The following is a 27,742-nucleotide window of genomic DNA, read 5'->3' as shown; positions in this document are numbered from 1 at the left end:
TCAAGGCAATGCCTCACCAGTCAGTTGGATAACGAGACTTCCACTTGTTTCTGACTGGATGAGCAGCAAGCCGCCGTGTCTGCCTGGAGTGCTGGGCTTGAACTGGACGGGTAGCTTCAGATAGTGCTGTGATCTAATGGGTGGGAAAGAACAATAACAGGCATTACACAATCAAATGATTTATTTCAATTTGAAATGTTAAGAGTGCATACATATGACAGCAAATACTGAGGATTGAACTAAATCAGATGTCAAGGTCTGAAACGTGAAGTCTGGGGGGACCCTGGTGCATTTCTCTTAGAATAATATGACATACACTACCGTTCAAAGGTTTGGGGTCGCTTAGAAATGTCCTTATTTTTGAAGAAAAAGCATTTTTCAATGACTATAACATTAAATTAATCAGAAATACACTATACATTTTTAATGTGGTAAACTATTCCAGCTGCAAACGTCTGGTTTTTAATGGAATACGTGCATAGGCGTATAGAGGCCCATTTCCAGCAACCATGTCTCCAGTGTTCTAATGGTACATTGTGTTTGCTAATCGTGTTAGAAGGCTATTGGATGATTAGAAAACCCTTGAAAACCTTGCAATTATGCAAGTATATTACAGTTCTGGTTCTTTGACGAAAGCAAAGCAAAGGACAAAATTATTATTTTGAATAAAAATAATTATTTTTAATCTTGTCATGTCTTGACTATATTTTCTATTCATTTTGCAACTCATTTGATCAATAAAAGTGTGACTTTTAATGGAAAACTTGGAAAAATTGTATCGGTGACCCCAGACTTTTGAACGGTAGTGTAAATAATCTATGAACCAATTTAGTTTACAAGATAATTTACCATATATTATACTCAGAGCTTTATCATTTTAATTCATGGGTCTGGAATGTTTTCATTGACCCGCTGTTTGTGTGTCACAAACTATAATTTGAGAAACACTACACAACCATGAATCATGACATGAGGCTAGGGCAAAGAAAAAAAAAAAAAAAACTGATCTCACAAATACTGTAGTGAAAAAGGAAACTCCTCCATGTGCACACAAAGTGTTGCATCATGACAAATAAACAGTGGGTGGATGATACAAGGCTCAACATGCCGGGGTCAACACAAGGCTACAACAAACCCACACACAGCACAGGACAAGCACAGCACGCCAACTGTACAGGCAGGGTCAGGTTTACAATGTCAACATAACATAAAATATTTTTTTGTTGATTTAGTAAATCAATTCCAATATGCATTTCCCCCACAGAATACTAATTATGTCAAGGAGGTCATGATTGTGGCTGCATTCGTCCGTCTGATTGTGAGAAGCATAACTTTATATACAGGATGGATTTTACTGAAATTTTCTGGGGATATAATGTCGGTGATGCAGGATTCTCACAATTCAGGATTCCAGATAGGGGAGTATATTGACACTGCAGGAAACTGATTTGTTAAATTGTTCTATAGTATTGTACCGTATATTAATTTGGCCATTTCAAAAAAAAAAGAGAAAATCATTTTCTGTCCACTCTGAACATGCTCCCCATGAGCCAAACACAGCACAATTAGTACCTGTGGCCAGACAACTAGGCATGGGACGATGTGAAAAATTAATGTCTTGATTATCCCGATTAATAATTTCCATTCACTATACAATTACAATTACTCTAAATTTCATAAAACGAAAGTGAAAAAATCTTGACTAAGATCATAATAAATCATGAGGATTGAGGAATAGCATATTTAAGTTATGCAACAATTGAATGTTTTCCAATTGGTCATTATTCTGATGGCGTTTTTTAAACGCCACAAGTGATTAAAATCGTATATCGTCCCATCCCTAAAGGCAACACAGCCAGCACAGCTCAGTAGTCCTCGAGCCCTCAAGTGTACCGTTTATTCTGTAGTAACATCATCCACCGAGTCCCAAAATCTCACACGGCCTGACGCAGTGAGCAGGCACGGAGAGGGAAATGTAAATTCACAGATAATATTACATCCAACAGCTAAATATTAAAACAAAGATACCAAATTTTATGCAAAAAATGCATAGAAACATCACTGACAACAAAGAAGTAGAAAGCAGAAACAAAAAAAAAAAAAAAAAAGAGCTACGCCGTCATTTCATAGATTACTAAACATTCCTGAAATATGTGATTCCCGGTGGCTCAGTCGGCTGTCATCATTAAAAGGTGCAGAATGGATAGTGTTTGTGAAGAATAATAAGCACTGGACTCACCTCAGGGAATATTTGGAATGCTTGATGTAGAATGGCTCCTTAGTGTTTACAAATTTCAGCTGCAAGTCAATTAGAGAAGCCAGACATCTCATATCAAACCCATGCACAGCACAGTAACAGCTGTTAGTGGTTGTTACACAGTTCTCATACAAGACAAAGTCAATCATGCAGTTTCTATTAACAACAGTGTGTGTACTGTATAATGTGAGCTAGTATCTGCATTGTTAAAATCTCAACTATGAAAGTGACTGACATGAAGAAAACTTATTTAATTTTTTTTGCTCCGTGTGACAGCTCTTCTTCTTCTTTGGAAAAGATAAAACCGCATACAAGTGATCATAATACAGAAATTCAGTTTCTGCAAGAGTGAAGTGGGTTCACTATTAAAATGGGTTAATCCTAATTCAGGTTACATTCACATGAAAATTCTGCTCTGAATAGATCTGCCATCCACATTACTCTGGTATTTTAGAGCCCTGGCAATGGAGACGTTTAAACTGCTACAGGCGCTGTTTTAGTTTAGAAACTTCAGAGCTGTGTTTTAGTAGAGTCAGAAATAGAGACCTTTGAAGAGGACGATGCAGTTAACCACATTCACTTCCTAATTGGTTCTTATCGGCCGGACTATCAAAGAACTCCATTAAGACTTACTTTCCGTTTGGCCTTGTTGTTTTCATAACCCAAATCCTTGTTCTTACTTTTCAACACTGTTGTCTCTAATTAATGAAACTTTTTGGAACTAAGCTAAACAAGTACAGGGCTGAGAATCAACTTCCTGTTTACACAGACATGCACATGAATAATCAAGTGATATTGAGTATGCAGATTATTTCTAATATGGAATTAAAACATGTGTCAGGGTGCAGATTTTTAGCTTTAAATAAAAATGTAGAAGCATGGATGTAGCCTCAGTTTGCACTTTCTTCCTGAGATCTTGCCAAAGTTTATGAGGTAATGAATACATGATTCCCACACCTTGGTTGACATCAAACTTTTCAAGGACTTTCCAGGACGAGCCTACTCAAAGTCAAGGGCTGAATGTGCTGACGCAGCTTAGACGAGACGGCGTCTTGTAAGAGCCGCTTCTCCCATGGCGTCCACTTTTATTGATTTGCAGCACGCTCTGCATCTGGACAAGTGATTGTCCTTGAGATCAGTCTCCTCGAGTCAGTCTTTGTAATTTTCTTTGGTGAGCCAGAGATCTTGGAATTTGCATTTCCCAGGTGTCACTTCATTTCTGTTCTGCTCTGTTTTCTTCTAAGTTTCAACAGTGGACAGCGTCCACACCACTAGTAATTACGACTCGACATTTGTTCTGCGCATGCCTAATCTAATTAACACAAAGCAATTTAGGGCGCATGAAACAGCAGGTTTCAACTGGAGACATTTGACTAAATATCAACTTAACTTCTTTCTTGCACTAAAGGACCTGTGAGAACTCTGTGACTCCCTCTAGAACAATATGTTTTATATCCTGTATGTTTGAGATCAGAGAGATGGAACCTTACTTCAACATCTCTCAGGATTTGAAAACTCCTACAGTCTGAGCCCACTTTAAAGTGAGGAAAAAATTAATGTGTTGATGAGAATAACAGCCGTCTTACCTCATGCATGTTGGTGGAGTTGTTACGGATGCTGACCTTCAGGGTGCTGGACTCACCCACTCGTGTGGCGGGGAAGGAGTACAGATCCTGTGGAGCATACACTCCTCTCCACACAGACTCTTCCTGGCTGAGGATTACAGGTTTTAACAGGATACATAAAATCATCACGGTCAGAAGAGGATACATTCCCAGGTCATCGACATACTCAAATCTCGACTTCCTCAACACAAGATAAATTGTCCTCATTGTTCAATATCTCCTAGTAACTACAATGGATTCCAAGTACTCCAATGAACCCAGTGATAATGACTTTACACAGGTACAGTGCATCTTACCTGGTTTTGCCTGCTGAGGCGTCAGATCTCTTCCTGCTCTTGACCGTGGCCTCCGTTTTCACTAGCGTGTTGTCTCCTTCCTGTGGTCCTTCCACCGGTCCACTCTTTATTCCCTTTAACACACAGACAAAACTTTAGCACATAATACTGGCAAGATCAGAAAGTCAAAAAAAGACTCCCATCTCTATGCTACTTCAAACCTCATAGATGGTTAAGTATAATTTGAAAAATGCCCTTTTCATAACTGCTACTTAAATGAATATGACCATTATCATACATTGAGTTCAACATCAGACTGACATGTTTCTCAAACTGGAGACATAGATTAGTATTCGGAGGATTTAACACAGCACAAATAGAGAAACTACAAAGGCACTACCATTACAGCCAATGAACCTACTTGAGTAGAGCCATCTATCCGACATCCCATTTGCAGCGTCTGCTCTTAAGTTAACTGAGTCTGTCATAACACTTCACTTTAAAGCAGCAGATTGGTGAAGCCTGCAGGCCCATCTCAGCAGGGTGGCTCTTCTTCCTACCACACTACCCACTTTTCTCATTTCTTAATTCTGTCACTTACATAACGCTAAGCTACAGTTAAGGTTCAACCAAATACGGCGTCTTCATTTCTAATGGACCCATTATTATTTGTTAGAACGGGCTTCTTCTCCAGTGAACCATACATCTCAAAGCCAAATCAGCAGTGAGCAGTTTGAGTGGGAAACAAGTTAATTAGATTTTGCATATCAGTGTCTGTTGAGCATTTGAAACACTTCAAAAGCTAAATTAATGTTTGGTATCAAGGTTTTGACAGAGCACAGATAAAGGAGAGCAAACTGTTTTTTAAATAAACTCAGAATTAAAGCTTTTCCTAAACAGAAGATGGTTTATGGTAAGTACATTTTGGACAAGATTAAAACCCTTCAAGTGAAACCTGTTTACTACAGAAGGCCAACATAGTTGCTGCAGTATGTTGTGAAAAAAAAAGCTGCATTTTCCACTCCAAACCTCACTAAGCATGTCAATAGTGCTGAGCAGAAAACAGCCAGAAGATCCATCAATTTGAAAACATTTGTCCGAACCCAACAGGTATCTGCCATTTATAAACCCCACAGATCTAATAAAAAAAGAGCGTTCTTACAGTGCCACAGAGTTGAAAGCGGATTCTGCTTTTCTGATGAGGCTCAGACAGTGGGTGGCATTCCAAGTCCCAGAACTGAGCATAGTCCCCTCTGTCCCTCGGTAGAAAAGTAATCGGCACCTGGAAAGAGCAAGGAATAACATTGGAGGAAGAGATCCATTTTTGTTTACCCATATATATCGTTTTTGTTTCACTTGTTATAGTGGCATGTTATCACAGGGCAACCAAATCTACTGATTCATACAAGCTAAATGCCAGTGCATACCTGCATCTTTTCATGTGCTCCCAGAGTTCCCGAGACCCTGGAGCATCTGAAAGCGGTGTACGTGGCCCGGTACACATCTCCTGTGTTGTCAACTCCCTGTGGAAAGAAAAAGGGAGCACAGCTCGTTATAAGTCACTTCTACCACACAATAGTCAGAGTAACAGCTACAAGATTAAATCAACACAACCAAAAGGAAAAGACAAGCTGATCTTAAAGTTAAAAGAAAAATGTAATTAAAGAAACTGGAACAGTTAAAGCATCTGTTCCCTGGTGAGAGAGAGACACGATAAAGGGAGTAAACAAAAACATCAAACGGAACAAAAGAGTCATGAGAAGAAAGCGATAATGGAGACAAGAGTACCTTGACATATGGTGGGGCAAATGATGACAGGTACCACCTCACTTCTACTTCCCTATTCTGCACCTCCAGCTGGGCTTCTGAAGTAGTGGAGCAATGGAGAGAATAAGAAGAGTGAGTCTCCCATAGGGATGCACACACTGTGCAGAGCTTCACACTACAACTACAAACCAGTATGTCACACCAAACTTCATGTAGGTTAGTATTGTCCCTTACTGATTATAAAGTTTTAGTGTAGAGCTCACATTTAAACAGAAATAAACATTCCTGGTCACTCTGCTTCTTACCTGATGTTTCCCCTGAGGGAGTGGTGGAGAAGACAATGGTTTTGTTGCTGATCTCCACCAGCGCCTGAGGTGTCTGAGGAGTCTGTGGGCTCTGCAGGGACAGTAAGGGTTTTGTGGGGAGCCTGACCACAGGAGGCACAGGGGTGGCAGCATGAGGAGGCAGGGCCGACAGTGTCACGTCTGCTGGGGTTGCAGACACATCCAGAGCCAGGTCCTGACGAATCTGGACCTTAATAAACTAAACCATTGGTCACATTTGGTTAATTCTCACAATCCAACAGTCTTTGCTTTAAAAAGGTGCACATTGTGTCCCATACCTTCTGTTGACCATCACACTGGACATAAACTTGTCCACTCCATGGCAGCAGGGCAGATTTATTTGCTAGTGAGGGGTTAGGGCTGATCAAAATCTGCAGATGGCACCTTAGTTCACAAAAATAAAGGAATAAGACAAATTAACAAAATGTAAGTCACATAGGACATAATTTGACCTTCCTATTAAAGTGTGTGCAAAGCAAAAACAGAGACTTTTCACAAAATATAAATGTTAGAAAACTGTAGCTGACAAAGTGTGAAAAGGATTTTTTGAGGCCAAAATTGATAAAAAATAATCCTTGTTTGACGACAACCGTAGCCTTCACTTTACTGTTTTCTTACTGAGGCTCAATAACTCCGTGCTGAGGTGTGATGGTGAGGCAGTGAGCAGGCCAGGACAAATCAAAGCTCAGCTCTCTTGATGTGTTGTTATGGATCCGAATATGACTGGTAGCAGCTGCACCATCTGAAAAACATTTTTTTTTTTTTATTGCAACTGGTTACTTATGTTATATTTAATAGCAGAGTCATTCCATTGTGGGTTGTAGCTGACTGTTTAGCCAACCACACCCAAATAAGTAGCATACGTATTATATGACGAAGTAGAAGTCAAAGTTAACGTTAGATACAATAAAAGGTCACATAATACGGAGCTTTTTGAAATCAAGATTCTACTCACTGAGGGTAGGAGTAGTGAGGATAAGCTGCTCTGGATGGATGGTCCAGGACTCTGACTGTCGGTGTAACGGCTCTGAAGACTGAGGAGGAAAAAAGACAACATTCAGAAAGGGAGATTTTTTTCTCCCCAACAAAATTGCAGTGAAACATATGTAATTTCCTTTTTTAAATAATGCAAGACATTGAAGAGAGTGTATGTTACCTTTATGGAGGGCTCAGTCACTCTCATCGCTGGACCCTGGGGACCCTTGACTGGCAGCACATCCAAAGACACGCTGCCATTTGCCAAACCACTGGGAAATACACAAGAACAAAAGATGAATTGTTTTTCATTAGAGCTACAATCAATATGTTCATTATAAAACATGTGCAGGCCCATAGTGAGACAGTTATAGACAAACTACATTGCATTCAATACTCTCAGCACTGTGTGATAACAGTAGGAATGAGCGAAAAAGTGGCATCAGTATTGGCCTGATACCAGAAAAATAAAATGGAACACATGAAAAATGATGCCTTGGACAGTACCTGATTGTCTCTGAATCTTGTGCACAGGGCAGCTGCATTTCCATGTCGTCTCTCTCCTCGCACTCTGTGCTCTTTGTACTTCCCAGTAAAGACACCACCACTTTACTCATGTTGCCAAAGAAGATATGGGCTTCATTCGGCCGCTGGGGCAAGTCGCAGGCTACAGAAGAAGGTAAATCGTTAGTCTGGCACAGTTTTGGTGTGTATTCACAACATAAATATTTAAAATGCCTTTCCTAAACAACCTTTAAAATGTTACAAATGCATCATCCTTTAACAAGTACACTTTAGAATGACTATTATACAGAGATTGTGTGACAAAAAAAAAACAAAGAGTAAAGGTACCTGGCTATAACTGAACTGCGGTTTTGTATTATACAGCCCTTAAACATTAATCCACTGGGGCAAAAAAAAACAAGCGGCAATTTTCATATTAAAAGATTCTTGCATTTATTTTATATCTATTTAAGCAATAGTTCCAGCTAAGTTTTTCCTGAATGCTCCAAGGACATCGTAACAAAGCGTTTCATGTTTTTCTCCATCATATGTTTAAACACCGATCAGATCTTTTTCTGCTCAGCAGGATAATTCCAACTTACTCTCTGTAACATTTTCTTCTCCCAGGAACTTCTCATTGAAGTCGATGTTTTTCAGCAGACTGTTCTCAGACAGAGCCCTCTGCGCAGCCTCTGGTTTGTTCTGAAGCAGTCTGAAAGAACAAAACATGAACTCCATCCATAATCAGATTTATAAAATGTAACGGAACCTTTGTTGTTGTTGTGTGCATGTGAAGCCCAGAGTGGATAACAGCCCTTTGAAAGTAATATTGAAAATAACTTGGCTGGATCATGGATTTTATTGTCAAAACAGAAAAAAACCTGAACGACGTGTTCATCGGGTAAATGTCAACCATTTAATTCCCTCTGCATCATTCCTATAGAGGGCTTTTGAAAGACAATGAGGTTGTCTTATAAACAATAATAACATTTATACTGGAGGTGTTATATACGGTAAGCACAATGATAATGATTTAAAAGAAAAAAACACTGTGCTCGTCCTGTAAAAAAATGCAACAGAATCTGCTTGTGACTGGCAGCTATGAATTATTTTGAGAGATTAAATACAAGTAGAGCTCATTTCTCTTTTAATTAGTCACTACTTTCATGTTGAAGCACTGTGATATTGATACACATTGGTTCAGAAATCAAGGACAAAGAAAACTGACATTTCTTTTTTACTATGGCCTTGTTCAGACCTGCTATCAACAGCCAAAATGAGTGATCCAGTCACAGTTGGAAATATATTAGTATAAGAGTGGACTGCACAAGACACATTGAGCACATTTCAGATCCAATCACACAGATCACTCGCCCTCACACACATCAATGCTCACAGTCTAGAACTAATTTAGTATGAAGAAAACCATCTGAGAAAACAATAGGCTTGTTAGACCATTATAAGACCATAACTCTTCAAGATTCCAAGCTGCTTACTTTAGACTGTGTGGGATTTGTTTGATCAAATAATATTCACATCTACCTTTTCCCCACCTGCATGCCATCCAATTAAAAAAACCAACAAGAAAAGCAAACGCAAAAATGTAACTTTATTTTCTCCCCCAGATATTTATATGTGATGTTCATACAGTTTTAACCTAGAAGCTGAAACGGAGGATGGGTTTTCAGGGTCGTCGGACATATTTTCTGCACACACTTTGTACAACTGCCAAAAGTATTACCTCAAAATAAAATAAAAAATACAGAACTCTATTAAACTTTAATAAAAGGGCCTCACCTCCTGTATTGCTGCCTGGAGACCTCATCTCCACAGAACAGGCAGACAGTAGCCAGTAGTGCATTGGCCGACTGACACAGGCTCTGTTCTCTTTGTGTGGACTTCATGAGCACAGTTATCACCTAAAAACACAAACATTATAATTACTGAACAAGTGCACAAACACAGTAATCATCAATGTTTCATTTTTCTTAAGGTTCGTTCTGCATCAGTTAGTTATTGTACATTGCATTAAGAAAAGCAAGGCATTTCTTTTGATTCTCCTCTACCTCTTGTGTCCTTTCCTTCAGCACAAACTGTGAGGGCGCGAGGCTGATTACAGACCGCTCCAAAACAGATCGCGTCTGCACATCAGAAAAGGCCACAGCTTTGACGAAGGCCGCCCTAGAGCCTGTGTTCCTCACGCACAGACACACTTTGCTGACACGACCGACTGCGATGTCAGTCAGTGTCGCGACATAGCTGTCTGCCTGTTTCCTCTGGTCTTCCAGGATGATGTTGCTGGTCCCACCATAACCCGACAGTGGAATCTATAGATGACAAATACAGCAAAACAATTCAATTAAGTACGACAATCTATCAAACTACAAAGTAAAGAAAATTGCAGAGGAACTATCCTCACAGTGAATTTGACCCCAGGCTGTGAAGGTCGGACCCCCGACTGTTTGATCTCCAGCTTGGCCAACATTGAGGCCACCCTGGTGGGGGCAAAAAGCAGGTGGATGGCAACATCCTCCCTGGGACGGATGGATAGCTCGCCGTGACGAGTCAGACGCTCTTCTGGACTGAACATACTCTGGAGCTGTGTGACAAAATCATGCAGTTAGTATTCAAATAGTCTCTATACGACATGAGGTTAATTGAACACTCCAAATTACCCGTAGGTGTGTGTGAGAGTGAATAGTTGCTCATTATTTGTCCCTGCAATGGACTGGTGACCTGCACAGGGTGTACACCACCTTTCATCCCGTGTCACCTGCGATTGGCTCCAGTGACCCACAACCCTCATGTGGAGGATAAAGTGGTAGACGATGGATGGTTTTATATATGAGGAGACTGGGAGTAACAAAGGTCATACATTTGTGCCCTTTTTTATTAGGTTTAAGTGGCGCAGGGACAGAGCTGATGAACTGTGGTCACCTACAGTGCATCACAAATGTTTGAAGTAAATCCTCGACTCACAAGCTCAAGATTAACGGGAAATAACAATAACCTTGTCCAGCAAGGAAACAAATACAGGAGAGGAGGATGTATTGAACAAGGCAGTTAACACAATATTACAGTTTACCTGAAAACAGTCCTGATCTTGACCACGAATAAGCAACCGTAGCTGCTGTGTGGCAGTGGGAGAGTTGTTCCTTAGAACCAGCTTCTGTTGGCTGAAAAACAACAATAATAATACATGTTATTTATAAGTGCCTTTTAACCACTCAAGGTCACTTCACATCTTAAATACGAAGATAAATCAAACACACAAAAGCGATTGGTCACATGATTCAACAGCAATCATAGTTAATCTCTAAAGTAAGTAAGAAAAACTTCCTGCTGATTCACATGGAAGACATTTTGTAATCCAAGTGTCTTAATTTGTGTAGAATAGCAAGTTCAAACATAGTCAAACCTTAAGAATGCATGCGACCCTGAAGGGATTAAACTGTCTGAATGCTCTCTGTACTTTACCTTTCTTTAATAAGCGTAAACAAATTGTGCATTATGTTGAAATAACTTCAGAGGAATAGTATCCCCAATGGAAACCTTCGGCCCCTTCCCATGAATAACATTATACAACTCTTAATAGAATAAGATGGACCACTGGGCCTCAAGTTTTTTTATTGATTACGTTCCAATGAATAACTGATGTCTAGTGAGTGTTTTTTTTATCCAAGTAATACAATAAATGGTTAAAAAACTGAAAAGTTGCTTACACAGCTCGTCCCAGAGTGACTCCTCCCCAAGCTAGGAACTGTTTATTTGACAGAATGGGTGGGATGTCTTTGGCCAGTCCCGGACCAAGGACAGCAGCAGAAGGAACGGTGATTTTCCCACAATCCTCTGGGACAACTTCTCCTTTCAGGGTTACCTCATACTGAGGGCCTGATGGTAACACCAATATGGTGAGAAGACTGCAACACAAAAAGGGCTAATTTCAGTGCGTGAATATACGTGCTTGGTGAGCATGTGACACATTTAAGACGGAGTGTGATGTATGATACAATGATATTTAATATTTAATTATGTCTCATTTCATCCACCATTTTCACACACAAACAAATGACCAAAACATGAGGTTCTTTCAGGACAAATCTAGTTTTCTTCAATTAATGTAACCCACTTGTGAAATTGGACACGTGATTCCTACAGAAAACCAACAGTGTGCTATGAAGTGCATGAAAATATACCAATTGTTTATATACCTCTCCCTGCATTTTCTGTTGTCTTGCGCTTTGAAGGAAACAGTGATCTCCTGCTCCTCTCCTTCTCTCAGCAGCAGCTCCTCAGGTGCAACACAGAAACAGCCCTCGGCATCGCTGCTCTATACACAGAAATGAAAGAGGGGGAAAAAAATTGAGAAAATGGAATTGAGAAGATGCCAAAATTGGACCAAACAAGAAAGGAAGAGTGGGTAGCATTTTGAGGAGGTAACAGTAAAATGCAGTAGAAATGGATGAAAACAGACATGACAGGTGAGTCGAGATGGGGTGAGAAGAGAAAGAAAATTGAAGGAGGAAAGATAAACATGAAACCAAGTATGTGGGGATTAAAGGAGACCATTTCCATTCCTCTCACACAATTATTTTCAGTGAAACCTTTTGCTCATCGAGTGTGACAGACATAGTTTTGGGGTGTTTGACAGATTTTTTCTGTGGTTGTTTTATGTCAGGAAACACTGCTTTTCATATGTGGCAGCTGAACATGTGAAAACAGCCATTATAGACACCTGCAGGTCACAGTGGACCAAACAAGAACACCTTTGAAGCCATTTACCCCCAAAAGATATACATTAGAATTACCTACTAGTCTCGCCACATACATAATATATAGTATACACAACAGTAGGGGGCATTATGGTATCTACACTCTCCAGATCCAAGTATCTTTGTGATTATTTGGTTCAGGCATGCCACAAAAATATGAACTGCAAAAAAGTCTGAATAATGGAAATCTGTCATAGCAACAGAACATCTGAATTACAGACTGCATCAGAAATAAGAATGAGAGGTGAGTAAGAAAAAGAGGAGCAACATATCAGTAAATCAACATTATGTGTGACATATTTTACCCTAATCACACATCTAATGAGGAGAGGAAAGGTCAGAATTACCTTGATTTTCAGCTGCACATTAATGTTTCCGGCATTTTTCAATGGCAACGTCTGTTTATTGGATTTACCCGGTGGAGCAGACAGGCTCAGAGTCTGGACAAAGGAGCACATGACAAAGTTCACCATTGATTCTTCAGATGCCAAAAAGAAGGTGAAAAATTAACGCAAATAATGTGAATTACTATAGTTAACGAGAATATATTCTACAGTACACGTGCAATAATATAACACCACAAAAGAATAATCACCGTCAATCTACACCGTAAAGGAAGCAAATTAAACATTTTACAAATCTTGACAATTTACTGAAAAGGAAAAAAGTGAAAATATCAATGACATTTCAGACACTTAAACAAACTAAGCTGTTTTGACAATCATGTACTGGAAGTGAGCAGAACTACATCATCAATCTGAGAACAGCCGTGTGGCAGCTTGACTACCTGCAGGTCTTTAGGAGCATGGACCCTTGCGGTTCCAGACCTAGCACTGAGGGGAATGCTCCAAATTACATGACTCGGACCAGGAGAGTCCAGTTCAATGTCCACTCGGGCAACATACTCATCGGCTGGACCGAGTTCTCCTGACAAACACAACCATAAAAAAATGAGGTTAACAAAATGTATCTTTACTTATATTGACATTTCAGATTATCCTTTGATTATGAAAATGTCCCAAGCTTATTTAGTTACGGTTAATTACCTGAAATTGTATACTTCTCAGGAGCTTTGAAATGCACCCAGACCACAAAGCTTGGTGGATCCTGTTATTTATCCATAACATAAAGAACATTTATCAAGCAATTGAAAGTATGCAATCATCACAAACCAAAAGGTGAAGCACAAAATAAAAAAAAAAAGTGAATGACATTTTTAGCAGCTGACCTCTCCATAGCTGGCAGGCATCACATGACTCATCACTGAGGGAGAAGACACTGGGGTCATGTGTCCTGCCTGCTGTGCTGCTTCATGTGTCATGGTACCAGGGTGCTTGGAAAAGCTGAAACATCGCCATGCTGTAGCCTTCTGGAGGAGTTAAGATTCAGAATGTGAATCTTTGGTACAGTTTATTCATGCTGTGCAGCACTTAGGTTCCGAAAACATTATGTCGACTATGCCTCTACGATATCACATTAAATTACTTTTAAATTGTGCTTTTAAAAGATGTCATTATGCTGCTCTAATTTACATAATGTGAACGCATTTAGATAACATTTAGATAAAGACTCAGCTTTTGTTCTGTTGTCAGCTTAGATGTGTTTAAACCCAGGATATATTTAAGTTGTCTTCAAAAGTCACAGGGTGTTTTAACCCAAAGTAAACCCAAGCTGATCATGCACCTGTGTTCTAGCCTTAACATGGTAGGGTTCATCCAGCTGCCACTGGAGGTCACTGCATTACTGTTGTGAATAACTATGTGTACATTGCTGATGCTATAATGCTCAAAGACTATGTAGAAGTGAGTCAAATGAGTGAGTCCTACTCACTGCACTGATGACCAGGCGGATGGGAACTGTGGCATGGGTCTTGTTGAGCAGTTTGAGAGGAAGAGATTTGACGCTGCCACCAGAAAGGTCTCCAAAATCCAAAAATCCACTTTTGCTTGCTTCCACCTAGAAATCAAAAGGTACTAATGAACCAGTTTTACAGATTTACTGCTCAATATATTTAGTATTAATCAGTAAAGTCACTGTCATGTTGAAGTTAGTGTTCAGTTAAAAGTGTGATCTCACCTCAATTGAAGGATTCTCTGCTATGGCAACCAGCACCACCCTTTTAGCAAAGATAGAAGCCCTGGCAGCCATCTCAGTCTCAGCAGACGCGGGCCACGAGCAAACACTGAGGACACACTGATAAACACCAGGCTGTGGTGGTATGAACAACACTTTCTGCTCCTCTGTACCCTTTGGCCCAATGATCGTCTTGTTCTTCACCATCAGCCACTGATAAGGCAAGCTCTCCACCTGTAAAATGTAATATTGAAGACATGAACACAGTTCTGAGTCTTGGGGGCAATACTTTTAGTCATGTCTATGTGCTTTGATACAGCATAGAACGAGTCATCACTTTCACCCTTGATGTCCGCTCACCTTCTCTCCATCAATAGCCAGGCTAGTGACAGTGATTGACACTTGCTGCCATCTCTCAGAGGGGTTGAAGAGGCTGAGGGAGGTCTGTGAAGCGATGCCTACACAGCAGGCATGAGGGAAGCTCAGTTCCCCTGGTACAACCACTTGGCCTGGGGATGACAGTGGAATGATATCTGAAACTGTTGCTACTCCATGCAGAGGTCGAGGTTAAGACACTCATTTTTTTGTGACTGAAGATAATGACATGCAAAAACTTGAGATTCAAAGCTCAACTGCTTGATGCAAATTTTCTGCTGTGCACATGAAAATCATTTTCTTTTTAACAGGCTGCTGCTCAGAGATATGATTAGTTAAGGTATAAACAATAAACAGCCACAAGTCACTGTGCCTTCCAATAACAAGAATCAGAACAATATTTTGAAACTTTCAAATTAACAAGACAACTGCTACCTCTCAGATCATCCAGTCCACCTGTCACCAGGGGCTCTGTATCAAAGTGACTGTAGGGTTTAGCCATTCTTGCAATGTCCTGTTGGTTCTGATGGGCTCTGGGGAGCTGATGAGGGCCAACAGCTGCAGAAATGCCCAGAGGCCCTGATGTTTGATAGATGTAGAAATGCAAGAGGCAGCAGAATCAATTTAACATGTATTCCATTTGTTAAATCAGCATTTTTTTGACATACAAATGGTTTTCAAATATGGCTAAAAACCTTTATAAATTGTCAAGAGGAAAAATAAGACTTGCCTGTAGAGGGCACACTGTAGAGAACATTGCCTGTTGCTCCAACAGGATAAGCACCGGAATGTAATGCAACTTCAGATCCCAAATACTGCCGGGGCAGCTGGGAGTTGTAGAGAGAGCGTCCAGTAAGGAGGGACTGCATGTCTCCTTGGTGAGGAAGGTCAGTGAGGCCAGCACACTGAGGCTTAAAGCTGGGGATGGGCACATAGTGAAATCCCTCCGAAAAGGATGGAGGAATGCCAAGGCCACTGGCATATGCAGAGGATGGGGCAGAGCCGACAACTCCCCATTGCTGGGAGCTCTCGGGAGCAGTGATGTTTCTAGTTTGTTGAATGTTCAGATTGCTACAATAGCCTGAGTCCACTTTGGTGAGCTGCCTTACATTGGATTCAGAGAAATGTTTGTGTGCCCTGCAACCAGCTGCAAGGTCACTTGTTCTTTCCCCAGGGCAGTGGTAGTTACATTCACTCTGACTGCGAGTACAGCTCAGGACAGAACCGCTGCGTGGAGGATCTGGGCTTTTACACTGCGATGCTGGTAGTGGGTCCAGACTTTTAGAGTGTTGTGGTTGCACCTGGTCCAGGCTTTTAGGCAGGGATGGAATATCAAGGTTAGACTGCTCATCTGGTTCCACAGGTGGAGTTGGACTAAATCTGATGATGGTGGTGCTAAGTGCCATGCTACAGTTGTTCTGTGGAGCAGAAAACAATCAAACAAAAAGTTTGGATCATGCAGAAAGGAACTATTTCTTCTTAACCTGGAGAAGAAAACATTCACTGTACAGTATGGTACCTTTTGTCTCTCAGGTGTAGGTATGACAGTGCTATCATTCATTGAGATGTACGTGAGCCTGCTGAGACTTGGGCTGGAGCAGGTAGACTGAGAAGAGAGGTCAAGACCTGGACGTTTGTCTGCTAAACCTCCACTGGACGAAGACGGTGACACCATACTAGGGAAACAAGACGACCCAAAGGCAAATTAATAAATATTGGATGCCAATGTCCTGCACCTTCAGCAAAAAGCACCAGCTAAACAGAATAATCAAAGTTAAAGTTAAATACTTCATAATGGCTTTTCTGGCAATTACAATTTTATAACAAGTATTAGAATTTTATACAATGTGTAGAAACATGTGATGCAATACCCATTAGCGCTGGGAATGGAGGTCTGACTTGGAGAGGAGTGGGTGAGTGGAGAGGTGGATGGTCTGAAGTTATACTGGGTCTCCTCTACACAGGGTTCTGGAAAAGCCTTTGGGAGTTCTGAGGAACAAAATAATGTCATCATGATAATGTCTCATATACCACATCTGCAGGTACTGACATCTACTTGTCTGACAATTGGTGTCCATTGCCCAGACAACTACTGGGTACATATTACTGGGTGTTTACTTACCAGATGCAGTCTCTTGTGGAGGTTGGATGTTTTGGTAAGAGAAGCCAACCTGTTTCTCCACAGAACTACATGGTAGTGGAGTAGCTGCCATATTACTGGGTAGGGATTTCTTCTCTGGAGAAATACTGCGTCTGTCCTGCTGCTGGCTTGTTCTTTTCACCCTCTGAGTAGGGGGAGAATGACCTTTACGGCAAGGCAAACTGGACTGTCCTTTCTTCCTTCCTGGGGAGGTTTTGGGCCGGCAAGGTGCGGCAGCATAGAGGTTTTGGTCCCCTGGCCTTACTCCAGTTTCTGTGGGAGTCCTGTCTGTGGAAGTACGATTCTTGATGGCAGAAGTGGTGCTATCAAAAGCTACCAGTTTATCTGCAGGAGGCTCGAGTGTGTAAGACTGCCCCGATCCCACAGATCTACTGAAGGAGCTGATAGATGTTCGAGGACAAGGAATTGAGCTTCTTTTTGATTCAACCTTGTTACTTGGTGGCGGTTCATTTGAATGGGACATGGAAGGTGACATTTTTTGAGTCTCAGTCTCCACTGACATGCTTTTCTGGTCCTCCGGGTAACCTGACTGAGGTTCCTTCCGACTGAGGTAGTCAGCCCATCTGGTCAGGTCAAAGCTAGTGTGTGCCACAGAGGCATCACTGGTGGTGGACACATCAGCCATTTTCAAGTACTTCTCCATGTCAAAGGCACTATGCTCTCCAACATAGGTGCTTTGCTCCAATAAGGCACTTTGTTCTGGCTGAGAGGGGATCTGTGGAGACACACAACATTATTATTATTTTATTAGTTCACGTTTTTAAGAAATAAAACAATTACATGTTCATCTTTCATAAATGTATTAACAGATTCCTGCTTCATACTTATAGGTAATAATTTGTAAATTTCTAGAGTCTGTACAAGGAGTTAAATTGTCTGAAAATATTATGTATACACACAAAGATATAATACATTTCTAATGATGGAGTGTAGGTATTTAAGTTCTAGATTAGACTGCGATATGATTTGTGTAAGAGTAATATGAAACTGGTAGAAAAACCAGAGCCTTACGTGTTTAGGAGAAAGTGGTTCTTCTTTGCTGCTGACAGCAGCTCCAGCAGACTCCGCAGACATTGGCTTCCTTGTCTTACTCCTCTTGGAGAGCTCCATGATCATGGCAGCCAGCTGTGATGGGTCAGTGCTCATAGACGCATCAGCAATGGCTGAAGCAATCGTGCTGATACTCAGCATCAGCTGACTGCTATTACTGTCGGGGGTGACATAGGTTTGGTTGCCCATGCTTGACTCAGAAGAACCCTCATGGTGGTCAGGTGATACATGAGAAGGGCCCTAAAGATGTAAAGAAAATGAAAGAAATTAAGTGGTGTGTGTGTGTGATCCAAGGGAGATTTTCAAATATTAGCACATCCAGCAACACACCTGTACTTCCTGATCACTGCATTGTGAATTAATATCACCTTTGGGTGATATTCTTCCATGTGGTGCCTCGAGAGTTTTGTCCAGGTCCTCTGCAAATAAAAAAAAGCATCAGAGAGAATAGTTTTTGTAGTATCACACATTCAAAAAGGTGCTGCTATATGAACTAATGATTATTCGTCAACATCAGTAGTACTGTGGACGAACCTGGGTTAAGTGTTTTGTCTGCTTCACTGAGCTCCATGGTGTCATTGTGAGGAGATTCGTCTGTGGTGGAGAGCTCTGTGGGGTGAATCAGGGCAAATGGTTCCCTCTTCTCTGGAGATGTGATGATGTAACCAAAGGATGGCTAGAGAACAAACAAACTTTTAATACACTTAAATGTTTCCTCTGAGGACTCTAGACGCTAAAGGCAACTGGCACGGCTGAGGACAAATGCGAGAAATTAAACCATGAATGTTTCTCAAGCATATCCTACCAATGAAAAAAAAGGCTTTTCAGTTACAAGCCCTCATTTGTACATCAGTATTAATACGCAGAGCTAAAGGGTACAATAGACAGGGTATTTTTTGGCATTATTAAGCAATATTTCCATTCCTTATTGTGTAAACCAAGTGATCTTAGATAGTCCAACACTTCTGCACCCATGGGCTCCATTTATATCCTTTGCTAATTTGGTCACATCATGGGAGGCTTTTGACTCATCACAAGGCAGTTCAGAAAGAGACAGAGAGCAGCATAGTGCCTTCACCACCCCAAAACACTAGACAATAAACATAACAAAACACCTCAATAAAAACCTCAATATCAGAAAAGTATTTCAGAGGAGGAATCACCTTGAAGAAAATGTCACATAAGAAACAAACGTGTAAATTAATTTCCTTCTAATCCTGCCTATTGCCTCTTAAACAATCCAGACAATGGGATTACATTTGTTAAATAAAGAAACAGTTTAACTGACCCGTTTAGTTCCATCCACCTCACTCATGCTGCCCAAACAGCCCAGGGCTTCAGAGCGCTGTCCAATAAACTGCCCGAAAGAGAGTCGCAGGTAACTCTGGTCCCCCTGCTTAAAGTCAGAGGAGACCTGGGACGCCCTCATGAGGATGTGACTGTTGGTTGGCGTCTTCCAAGACAAGTCATTCTGAAAGGTAGTGTTGCTGTTGGCCGGTTCAATCTTCTCCTCCTATGTGAATAAAAACACATTAAGTCAAGAGCTGTAGATGTTATGTTATAGAATTCTGACAAAGCTACTATTAGTTATACAAGCCACATAGATTTGCATGTGTATGAGTGTATTAAACACCTGTATGAACTGGTGCTCTTTTTCAAACACCTCTTGATCCTGAACTATCTTTTCCAAAGCATCATCTGTGAAGGAGGAAAAGGGACCACAATCTTGAATTCAGTAAATGCATTGTGCATATACAAAAACTATTTCCATATATTACTGTGGACTTAGTACATACTTGCACTAACAAAGTCCTCATTTTGAAACTGGCCAGCATTTGTTGTTTTCTTCTCATCAACCTCTTTCTCAAAGGAGGAGTAATATGCCAGATCTGTCACCCACTGACCTTCTTCATTCTGGTATACCACATTATGAGTGGCATTGGAACCTAAAGAGACAAACAATGTGATTAACATATTAACCAATATCAAGTATTAACTGAGATATTACCGAGTGTCAAAGAAAAAGACAGCCTGCCTTGTTGAAACTCCTGCTCCAGACTGTCTGGGCAGTGGTTCCACTCATCTAAGTCTTCTTGTTCCTGGTGGAAGCTCTGGGAAAAATACTTGGCTTCCAAAGAGGTGGAGAGGGGATTTGCCTCATCCTCACTGTTACTGCCTGAGACCTCGGCAGCAGTAACGTCACCGCAAGGCCCTCCCCTTATGCCTAAGGAGGACCTGGCACCATCAGGTTCATCTACTCCATCATCATCCTCATCCTCATCCATGTCACTGCATTCTGGGAGATGCACCTAAAGAGGAGATTGGTTGACAAAAACTTAGCGAGAGCTGCAAGCAGGTACTAATGCCTTAGTCTTACCTCTAAAGGTAAAATTAACACTTTCAATTCAAGACCTATAAAATGGACAGTAATCTTGAGTACATTTAACAACATGTTCTCCATGGCGAACATACGGCAGTACCTGAGAGAGATGGAAGCTTCCCTGGGTGCCTTGAAGATGCGAGACAGACACGTTTGCAAAGTCCCGGGGTCTTCTGAGTCCAGCTCCACTCCTGAGGTACAATGAATCCAGCAGTCGGTCAGCGGAGGGTGCAGGCTCTGTGCTTTCCATGGCATCCTGGGATGTTCACATCAATCACAATATTATGAAAAATTTTCTTTTTTTTCTTCTCTGAATTGCAAACACAATTTAACATAAGACAATATAAAATGCTTAAGTATGCCATGTAAAGTAATAAAAATGCTTACTATCTGACCAGTTACATTTTTGTAATACATCCGTTCTCACCAGTGCCTCCTGTCGGTCCAGCACCATGCTCCAGTTCACAGGAGAGAGCCTCTGTGTTCCCAGTGATGTCCCCTGAGAAGAGCTGGCCTCCCCTGTTCCCACAGGACCCACACGGTCACCCATCTGTGTGACAACAAAACTCTTTAGGGGTAAAAGTGGAAAAACTCAAAAAAGTCATTATGCCCAATATCGATCTCTAAAATTAAGAGAATTGAAAATGAAAATATACACATCTGTACATCTGTGCTAAATGTCATGTTGACGGGAGCTAACATTTGACTCGAATTATTTAAATAAATTATAATTTACAAGGCAAGTTGTGACCATTGTAACAACAAATGTTTTAGAATGTAATATTTTTTAATTACATTTATTGTTTAGACTTTTAAGGCCAATTAGGTAATTCTCACCTCAGAGCGTCTGGAGAGGCTGTTCCTTCCTTGTACAGCCAGATTATTTAGACCATCATCATCATCATCATCTTCTCCAGCAGCACTGCTACCCACAATCCCAAGCCCACGGAGGACATCATACGTGGTCTGGATGTTAGTCGATGGAAGAGGAATGGTTGAAGCAATGCCATAGTTTCCATTTTCCTCACTGCCACTGCTTCCATCCCCACCTCCTCCATCCCCTAAAATCACACAGGGATGCAAAAGAAAGATTTTGAGAGCATTTACTAAACTGGACGTCCAAAGGCTGTAAGGAAATGTTGACTGACGTCATTCATAGTTGCTACACGTCGATAAAGAAACTGCTACTTAATGGTCAACATTATTATTTTTCAAACATAAACATGACCCACCTGTAACAGGAGGGTTGATTACTTGTCCCTCAGCAGATCGTCTGTGTTCGATCCCAGTCACAAATGGACCACTACGACCACTGAAAGACTCATCATCAGAACTGCCTCCCTCTAAACCTGGCCTGAAGCTGGGACGATTACTCTCTCCAACCTGTACCCACATGTATATATGCATGGACAAAACCGCATAAATTGCTTTAAGAAAAAAATACAGTACAGTACATTTTAGAGATACTAGAGACGTGCAAAACGATTAAATCCGCCATTATTTTTGCTAACCAATTGTCTGGAGGTGCTTGGTAGAAGCCGTGTTCTGATAGAATTGTTCCTTCTGGCAGACTCAAGCTCATCCTCAGTGTCCTCATCGCTGGCAGGACAGGAGTCCATTCCTGTAGCAGCCAGACGCACATCAGGCATCCTGAAGTCCTCCTGAAATACGAGTACAGGATATACACTTGGCTGAAGGGTTTAAAGAGTAATGACTGAGTGATATTTGTTAAAAAACTAAAACTGATTTCAGAGCAACTGTACTCACCTGATCATAGTTATCAAGGAACTGATTCCTGTACTGTTCTGGCTCTGCAGAATGTATGTTTGATGGGTCATCAGCAGCAGCAGCAGCGGCGGGGAGGCCCTGTGAATTTGAAATTAAGGGAATGACGGTTGAAAATGTGCATTCAATTTAAATATTCTCTTACAGTGAGAAACCAAAAGTTCATGATTTCTCCTGTAGATGCAGACTAAGTAGGGACTGTCAACACCTGGCATTCAAGAAATCAAAACCTCCAAAAAGCAGGATGTGCACTTGTCTGCACAACAGTATTCGGTTGAACAGGAGTAAAAATATACCGTTCATATTGAGAAATAAAAAAGTACAGGTTATGATATGACCATTGCTTTATCTGATATGACAGCAAGTGTCTTACAGTTGAAGGGATCTCCTGGCCTTCCACTCTGCCTCTCTGCATGACCGGAGGAACCAGCTTATTGAAGTACATCTCCAGTTCATCAGGCAAATTGTTCAGGTCAGTGTCATCATCTGAGAACCAGAAACATAATTAAAATATAAAGACATGTCAGCAAATCCTGTTTTATTTCTGCATGACTAAAAGCAGAGACAGATGAGTCATACCTGTCAGGTCACTGTTCACAGACATGAGCTTCTCATTAGCCAGGAAGCTTGAGTTACTGCCACTGAAATGGTCACTGTCCATTCCCTCACTCTGCACACCGTCGTCTCCAACTGCAGCTGGTGTCGACTGAGCGTGTATAGAAAAAATAACATTCATAAAAATAAAAAAAATAAAAAAAATCATATTAAAAACAGATTTGGCATCTTTTTGAAAATTGTTTCAATAAGATCGGGAAAAAAGTACAGGTGTTTAAATAAAGTGTTCAGTGAGTCTAAATTACCATTTTGAACAAATAAATAACTGTTAAAGATGGAGGGCATGAATAGAAATGTGTCCAATATACAGATGGTTAGGCACAACTGCAAAGAACCTATTACAGGTACACTAAAATGATAATGTTCAACAACACATCATTTTTTTGTGAAGGTCAGCTAGATTGGTACCTTAGCATCTGTTCTGTCTTTATGACCAAAATGGGGAAGCGTCAGAAGTCCTGTTGAAAGATCTGTGAGAAAAGGGTCCATTAGAATCATCCAACAATTTTATATCAGGTGTTCTAGTTAGGAAAAATAATTAGTCAATACTGGACAGAAACGGGAGAATTTACCCGTTTCAAGTTCTGTGGGCCAGCAGTGGACTGAGCCCACCTGTTTGTGAGGTAAACTCATCTTGGCGACTTGATTGTGAGAAACACTCTCATCCAGACTAATCTTCACCAGCATGTCTGAAATACGGTTAGCTGCAATGAAGTCATCTGCTTTTTCCCTGTAATGAAGGTGGCGTAGTATTAAGACCACATAAGTAATGACAGTGGAGGCAAACATGGGTAAAAAGTGAATAATGTAACCATTTTACTTACACCATGTATTATAGACATGCCAAAAGTACAAAAGACAACATTTTTAAAGCCACATGCATTAATACAGACAAAATTAACAGAAACAAAAGACCTAAAGCCATAAAATGTCCATACATTTACAAAAAATGTAACATAATTAAACCTACATATATTGTATTGCTTACAAAAAGTTAAATGTTTAGGATGGCTACTTCACAAACTTCTGCATACATTTAAAAAGGCTAATTTTAAATCACAATAAACTTCATAACACAGTCAACATTGCAATGCATAAACCTGCTTAACACACTCACATGTCATCTTTAAAGCTGAGGGCAAATTTAGGCTGTTCTCCGACAGATGACTGTGAGCTGGTTTGCTTCAAATCTTTGTCATCCAGATATGATTCACCAGGATCTTCTCTATAAAAAGCAACAGCACACAGAACTGCTTTTAACATCCACACAGAGATGAATTTAATATTAATCAATTAGTAGATTTTGATCCATTTTGATAATCAATTTGATCAGTTTAAGTATTCAGCTTCTTAAAAGGGAATACTTTCTGGCTTCTTTGCTCCTGATAACAAACAAATTAATTTTGATTGTGGATATACTAACACATTTGTGGTTTGGGAAACACTGATTAACTGACATTGTGGACCAAATAAATTGTTAATTAATCAAGAAGATAATGTACAGATTAACTGATTCTGAAAATAATCGTTGCCGCCGTGTATGACAAATGGGTCACATCTGTCTGGGAAAAAAAACAGCAAAGCACCCACCTTATGTCAAATCTGGGTCTGACTTTGGCCACTGTAGATGCAGCCACTGGTTGACCTGGGCCTGAGCCCAGTGTCACATTCCCCAGTGTGGCACGGCCACAGAAGCTGTCCACAGACTCACTGAGGAAACTGGGGGGGACTTCATCTTCCAACTTGAAAAAACTCTCTGCCATGATTTAGAATGGTGAAAGTGGACGGCCAGGTGTGGCTCGGTTTCCTCTCAGGTGAAGCCCATCTGTAATGTTTAAGAAAAGTGACAAGGAAACGGACACGTTTTACTAAAAAAATGTGTTTAACCTCACGATGCAGCCCAGGGCTTTGCTTTGTGTTTGCGTGGTGAAAAAAAAACCGAAAGATGCGCTACACACAGGGATTGGACATAGGACTGTTTTATTGCTGATGAGAGATGTATGTCTTTGACATGCACGTGAAGGTTTGCACCCCACATTTCAGCAAGTACAGCACAACCGTGCATCCCATCTTAAACCACCCGTGTTCACCATTTAATACCCTTTTTTATTCAAAATAATTGTGTTTCACTATACATCGGAATGATAACTTCCGATGACTGGGAAAAAAAGGTTTTAATATAATTTTTAACTTAAACAGGCATAGCCTTCTGTCACCACTTATGCTGGTCAGAAACATGGCTGGCATGTTGTTTTAGTGGAAAATTACTAGTTTAATAAGATTATAAGTCACAAGGAAAGATGTGGCTCTCTGTTGTGGAACATTAAAAAATAAATCACTGGGACTGTATATTAGGGAGTTAGAAATGTTTTTCAACTCATTCACATGAAATATTAATGTTCATCTCTATTCACACTTATCACGATAACAGAAATTCACCACACTCAACTTATTGAATTGTTATCACAATGACCGATAATATACTCTTTTGTTCCATATATAAGGCAAAAAGGTATTTCGGATTTTCCACCGGAGGAACCTGTACCACAGTTTGAGAACCATGGTGATAGAGGATACATGAATGAATGATATTCCCATTATACCAAATATATTTAAATAGACACAAATACACCATTTTACACATCAATTTCGAACACACACACACACACACACTGATTAACACACAGCATGATCTGGATCACGCGAATTATTACTCATAAACCCTGAGGAGAAATGCTGGATAACTGCACAAATTCTCCATCACAGTATCAGAGCCTCCATCACTGCACTGGACCACAAGTATACACTGTTCCATTCACAAGTCACATGTGCACATTTACAATACACCCACAGCAGTTCAGGGGGGATTTACGATAGTTGTTGAAGGAGTTTAGTCGAATATAAAGGTATTTTTTTTTCCACTTGAACGTAGAGTTTGCCCTTTACTACGAAACACGCTGCATACCGTTAAATTAGCTGACTTGTAATGCTAGCTAACCTATTTGCTAAAAACAAATGGGTTTGTCAAACTCGCCAGTACAATCCCTGCACCCTACTGGTTCATAAGTTTGGGGTTAAGTACTGAAAGCGAAGAAACAGATACCATAGTTATGTTAGTTATTAAGCGAACACAGCCGATAGAATCACTCTACACTTGTCCATTTCAACAAGAAACATCAAATCTTACCTTAAACGTTAGCATTAGTTGGACTTCAACTCACATTCAATACTCCAGAGGCGGGCCGAGACACGGCTTCTTTCTCTCGGTTCCCCCAAACTCGGAGTTCCGTCTTTACAAACGAGAAACAACGACGAGCGTTGTCATACTGTCGAGCTGCAAAAGTAACTTCCAGTGAGTGAGATGTGTTTCTTTTTTTCGGCAAAGTTTTAAAGGCGGTTGTGGGAAAAACAAACCGTGCAACAGATCGTACTCGGACCAAACAGCGCCCGGAAACCACAGGAAGCCCGCGAGGGCAAGACTTAACCCGTGAACAAGCGCTCTGATTGGACACGAGACAAGAGAGGGGCGGGGACAAGGGCCGTCATTGGATGGTGTCCGTGTCCATCAACGCAGTTCGATTATTTGACACTTCGGACACTGGAAAACGGCTTCTGATGAAGATGAATCAATCATTGTCTGTGTGCACATGAATAAAAGAAGAGTTTTCAAACGTAAGCCATAATCTGTTCACCATTACACCATACCCATGCTGTTTATATGATTATTATTATTATTATTATTATTATTTATTTATTTTTAATGAACTTAACATATTGAATATATTTCTAGTTTTTACATTCCAAGGTTTTTGGAATGTAAAAACTAGTGGCTCATCAGGTGGGTGACAATCTTGCAGAAACTTTCTGATTTTCTCACAAAACTAGTTTGAGGATTAAAATGGCCACATCTTCTTCAGATAGTTTCTTTGGAAAGCTTAGAAACTGCACTTTCAGAATCTGAGACTGCCCCACATGAGACTTGTTCCTGTTTGACATGGAGTCAGATGCCACAATACCATAACAGTTACTGCAAGTTTATTGTACCATGTGTTCTGCCAGGCAGCTGCAGTAAAGCCTTGGTGAGCAGACAGCTGCCCGCTGAGAAAGCTGCCAGCAAATGCATTCCACATCTCAGCAGACTAAAAGGCATGAGAGCCATCTATGACATGAAATTGTATCTGCCCTGTCAAAAGAAGCGATATATCACTTATATTTTTTACCTAATATCAGGAGAGGTGCTTTTTTTTTTCACACATGCACTGCAACCGTGACGTGATTCCTACAGTAAAATGTTTCATATTTGAAGTCAGGCCAGTGATCAGCTGCTTGCTCTTCATACCTGGAAAACAAGGAGTGGCTCTGGACAGTTGTTGCACCCGCTTCCTTAAATAGACCCCATCTAGTTCAATCAGTCTCCAGAGAAAAATATCGGCTCATTACAGCCAGAATATAATCCTGTAAACTAATCTTAAAATTAAAAAAAACATAAATAATTAAAATAATAAGTGTATAATTCCATTACAGATGACAGCAGCATTCGTTTAAATATCTATATTCTGACTTTCATAAGCACTGGGTGATATTGACACCATCAGTGACACCAAATGCGTGTGTTTACGTGTAGACTAGAAAATACTGTTAAATATACAGTCCATCCATCCATCTTCCACCGCTTTATCCTCCACATGATGGCCACAATGTTATAATAATGAAAGAAATTCTGGCAACCAAGAACAAAATATCAAGGATTCCCATGAAAAAGTATGTTTTTTATTACAAATAAA

The 27,742-nt window shown here is 40.5% G+C and overlaps 1 protein-coding gene across 1 annotated transcript; it reads right to left on the bottom strand.

The window, feature by feature from the left end:
* On the bottom strand, nt 1-26,287 carry cep192 (centrosomal protein 192; the record flags this gene model as incomplete). Its single annotated transcript, XM_083900268.1, has 52 exons — nt 26,180-26,287; nt 24,549-24,783; nt 24,076-24,183; nt 23,531-23,688; nt 23,367-23,428; nt 22,923-23,049; nt 22,717-22,829; nt 22,326-22,424; nt 22,070-22,219; nt 21,791-21,941; nt 21,396-21,619; nt 20,986-21,108; nt 20,659-20,814; nt 20,214-20,487; nt 19,975-20,124; nt 19,812-19,876; nt 19,467-19,691; nt 18,713-18,854; nt 18,515-18,597; nt 18,140-18,418; nt 17,090-17,843; nt 16,839-16,956; nt 16,487-16,643; nt 15,694-16,385; nt 15,403-15,566; nt 14,953-15,101; nt 14,596-14,826; nt 14,350-14,475; nt 13,748-13,888; nt 13,566-13,626; nt 13,307-13,446; nt 12,867-12,959; nt 11,959-12,077; nt 11,470-11,667; nt 10,833-10,923; nt 10,167-10,346; nt 9,814-10,074; nt 9,545-9,666; nt 8,350-8,459; nt 7,751-7,910; nt 7,425-7,515; nt 7,224-7,302; nt 6,887-7,010; nt 6,547-6,652; nt 6,230-6,467; nt 5,946-6,022; nt 5,585-5,680; nt 5,320-5,439; nt 4,179-4,291; nt 3,844-3,970; nt 2,240-2,298; nt 1-133 (listed from the first exon to the last, which is right to left on the bottom strand). The coding sequence occupies exons 2-52, from the start codon at nt 24,719-24,721 to the stop codon at nt 1-3; spliced, it is 8,292 nt and encodes a 2,763-aa protein (XP_083756394.1). The 5' UTR covers nt 24,722-24,783; nt 26,180-26,287.
* Between the last annotated feature and the right edge of the window lie 1,455 nt (nt 26,288-27,742).

This window comes from Microchirus variegatus (assembly GCF_963457635.1).
Source record: "Microchirus variegatus genome assembly, chromosome: 1".
NCBI lineage: Eukaryota > Metazoa > Chordata > Actinopteri > Pleuronectiformes > Soleidae > Microchirus > Microchirus variegatus.
Note: the sequence above shows the minus strand (reverse complement) of the source record. Positions and strands in the feature narration are given on the sequence as shown.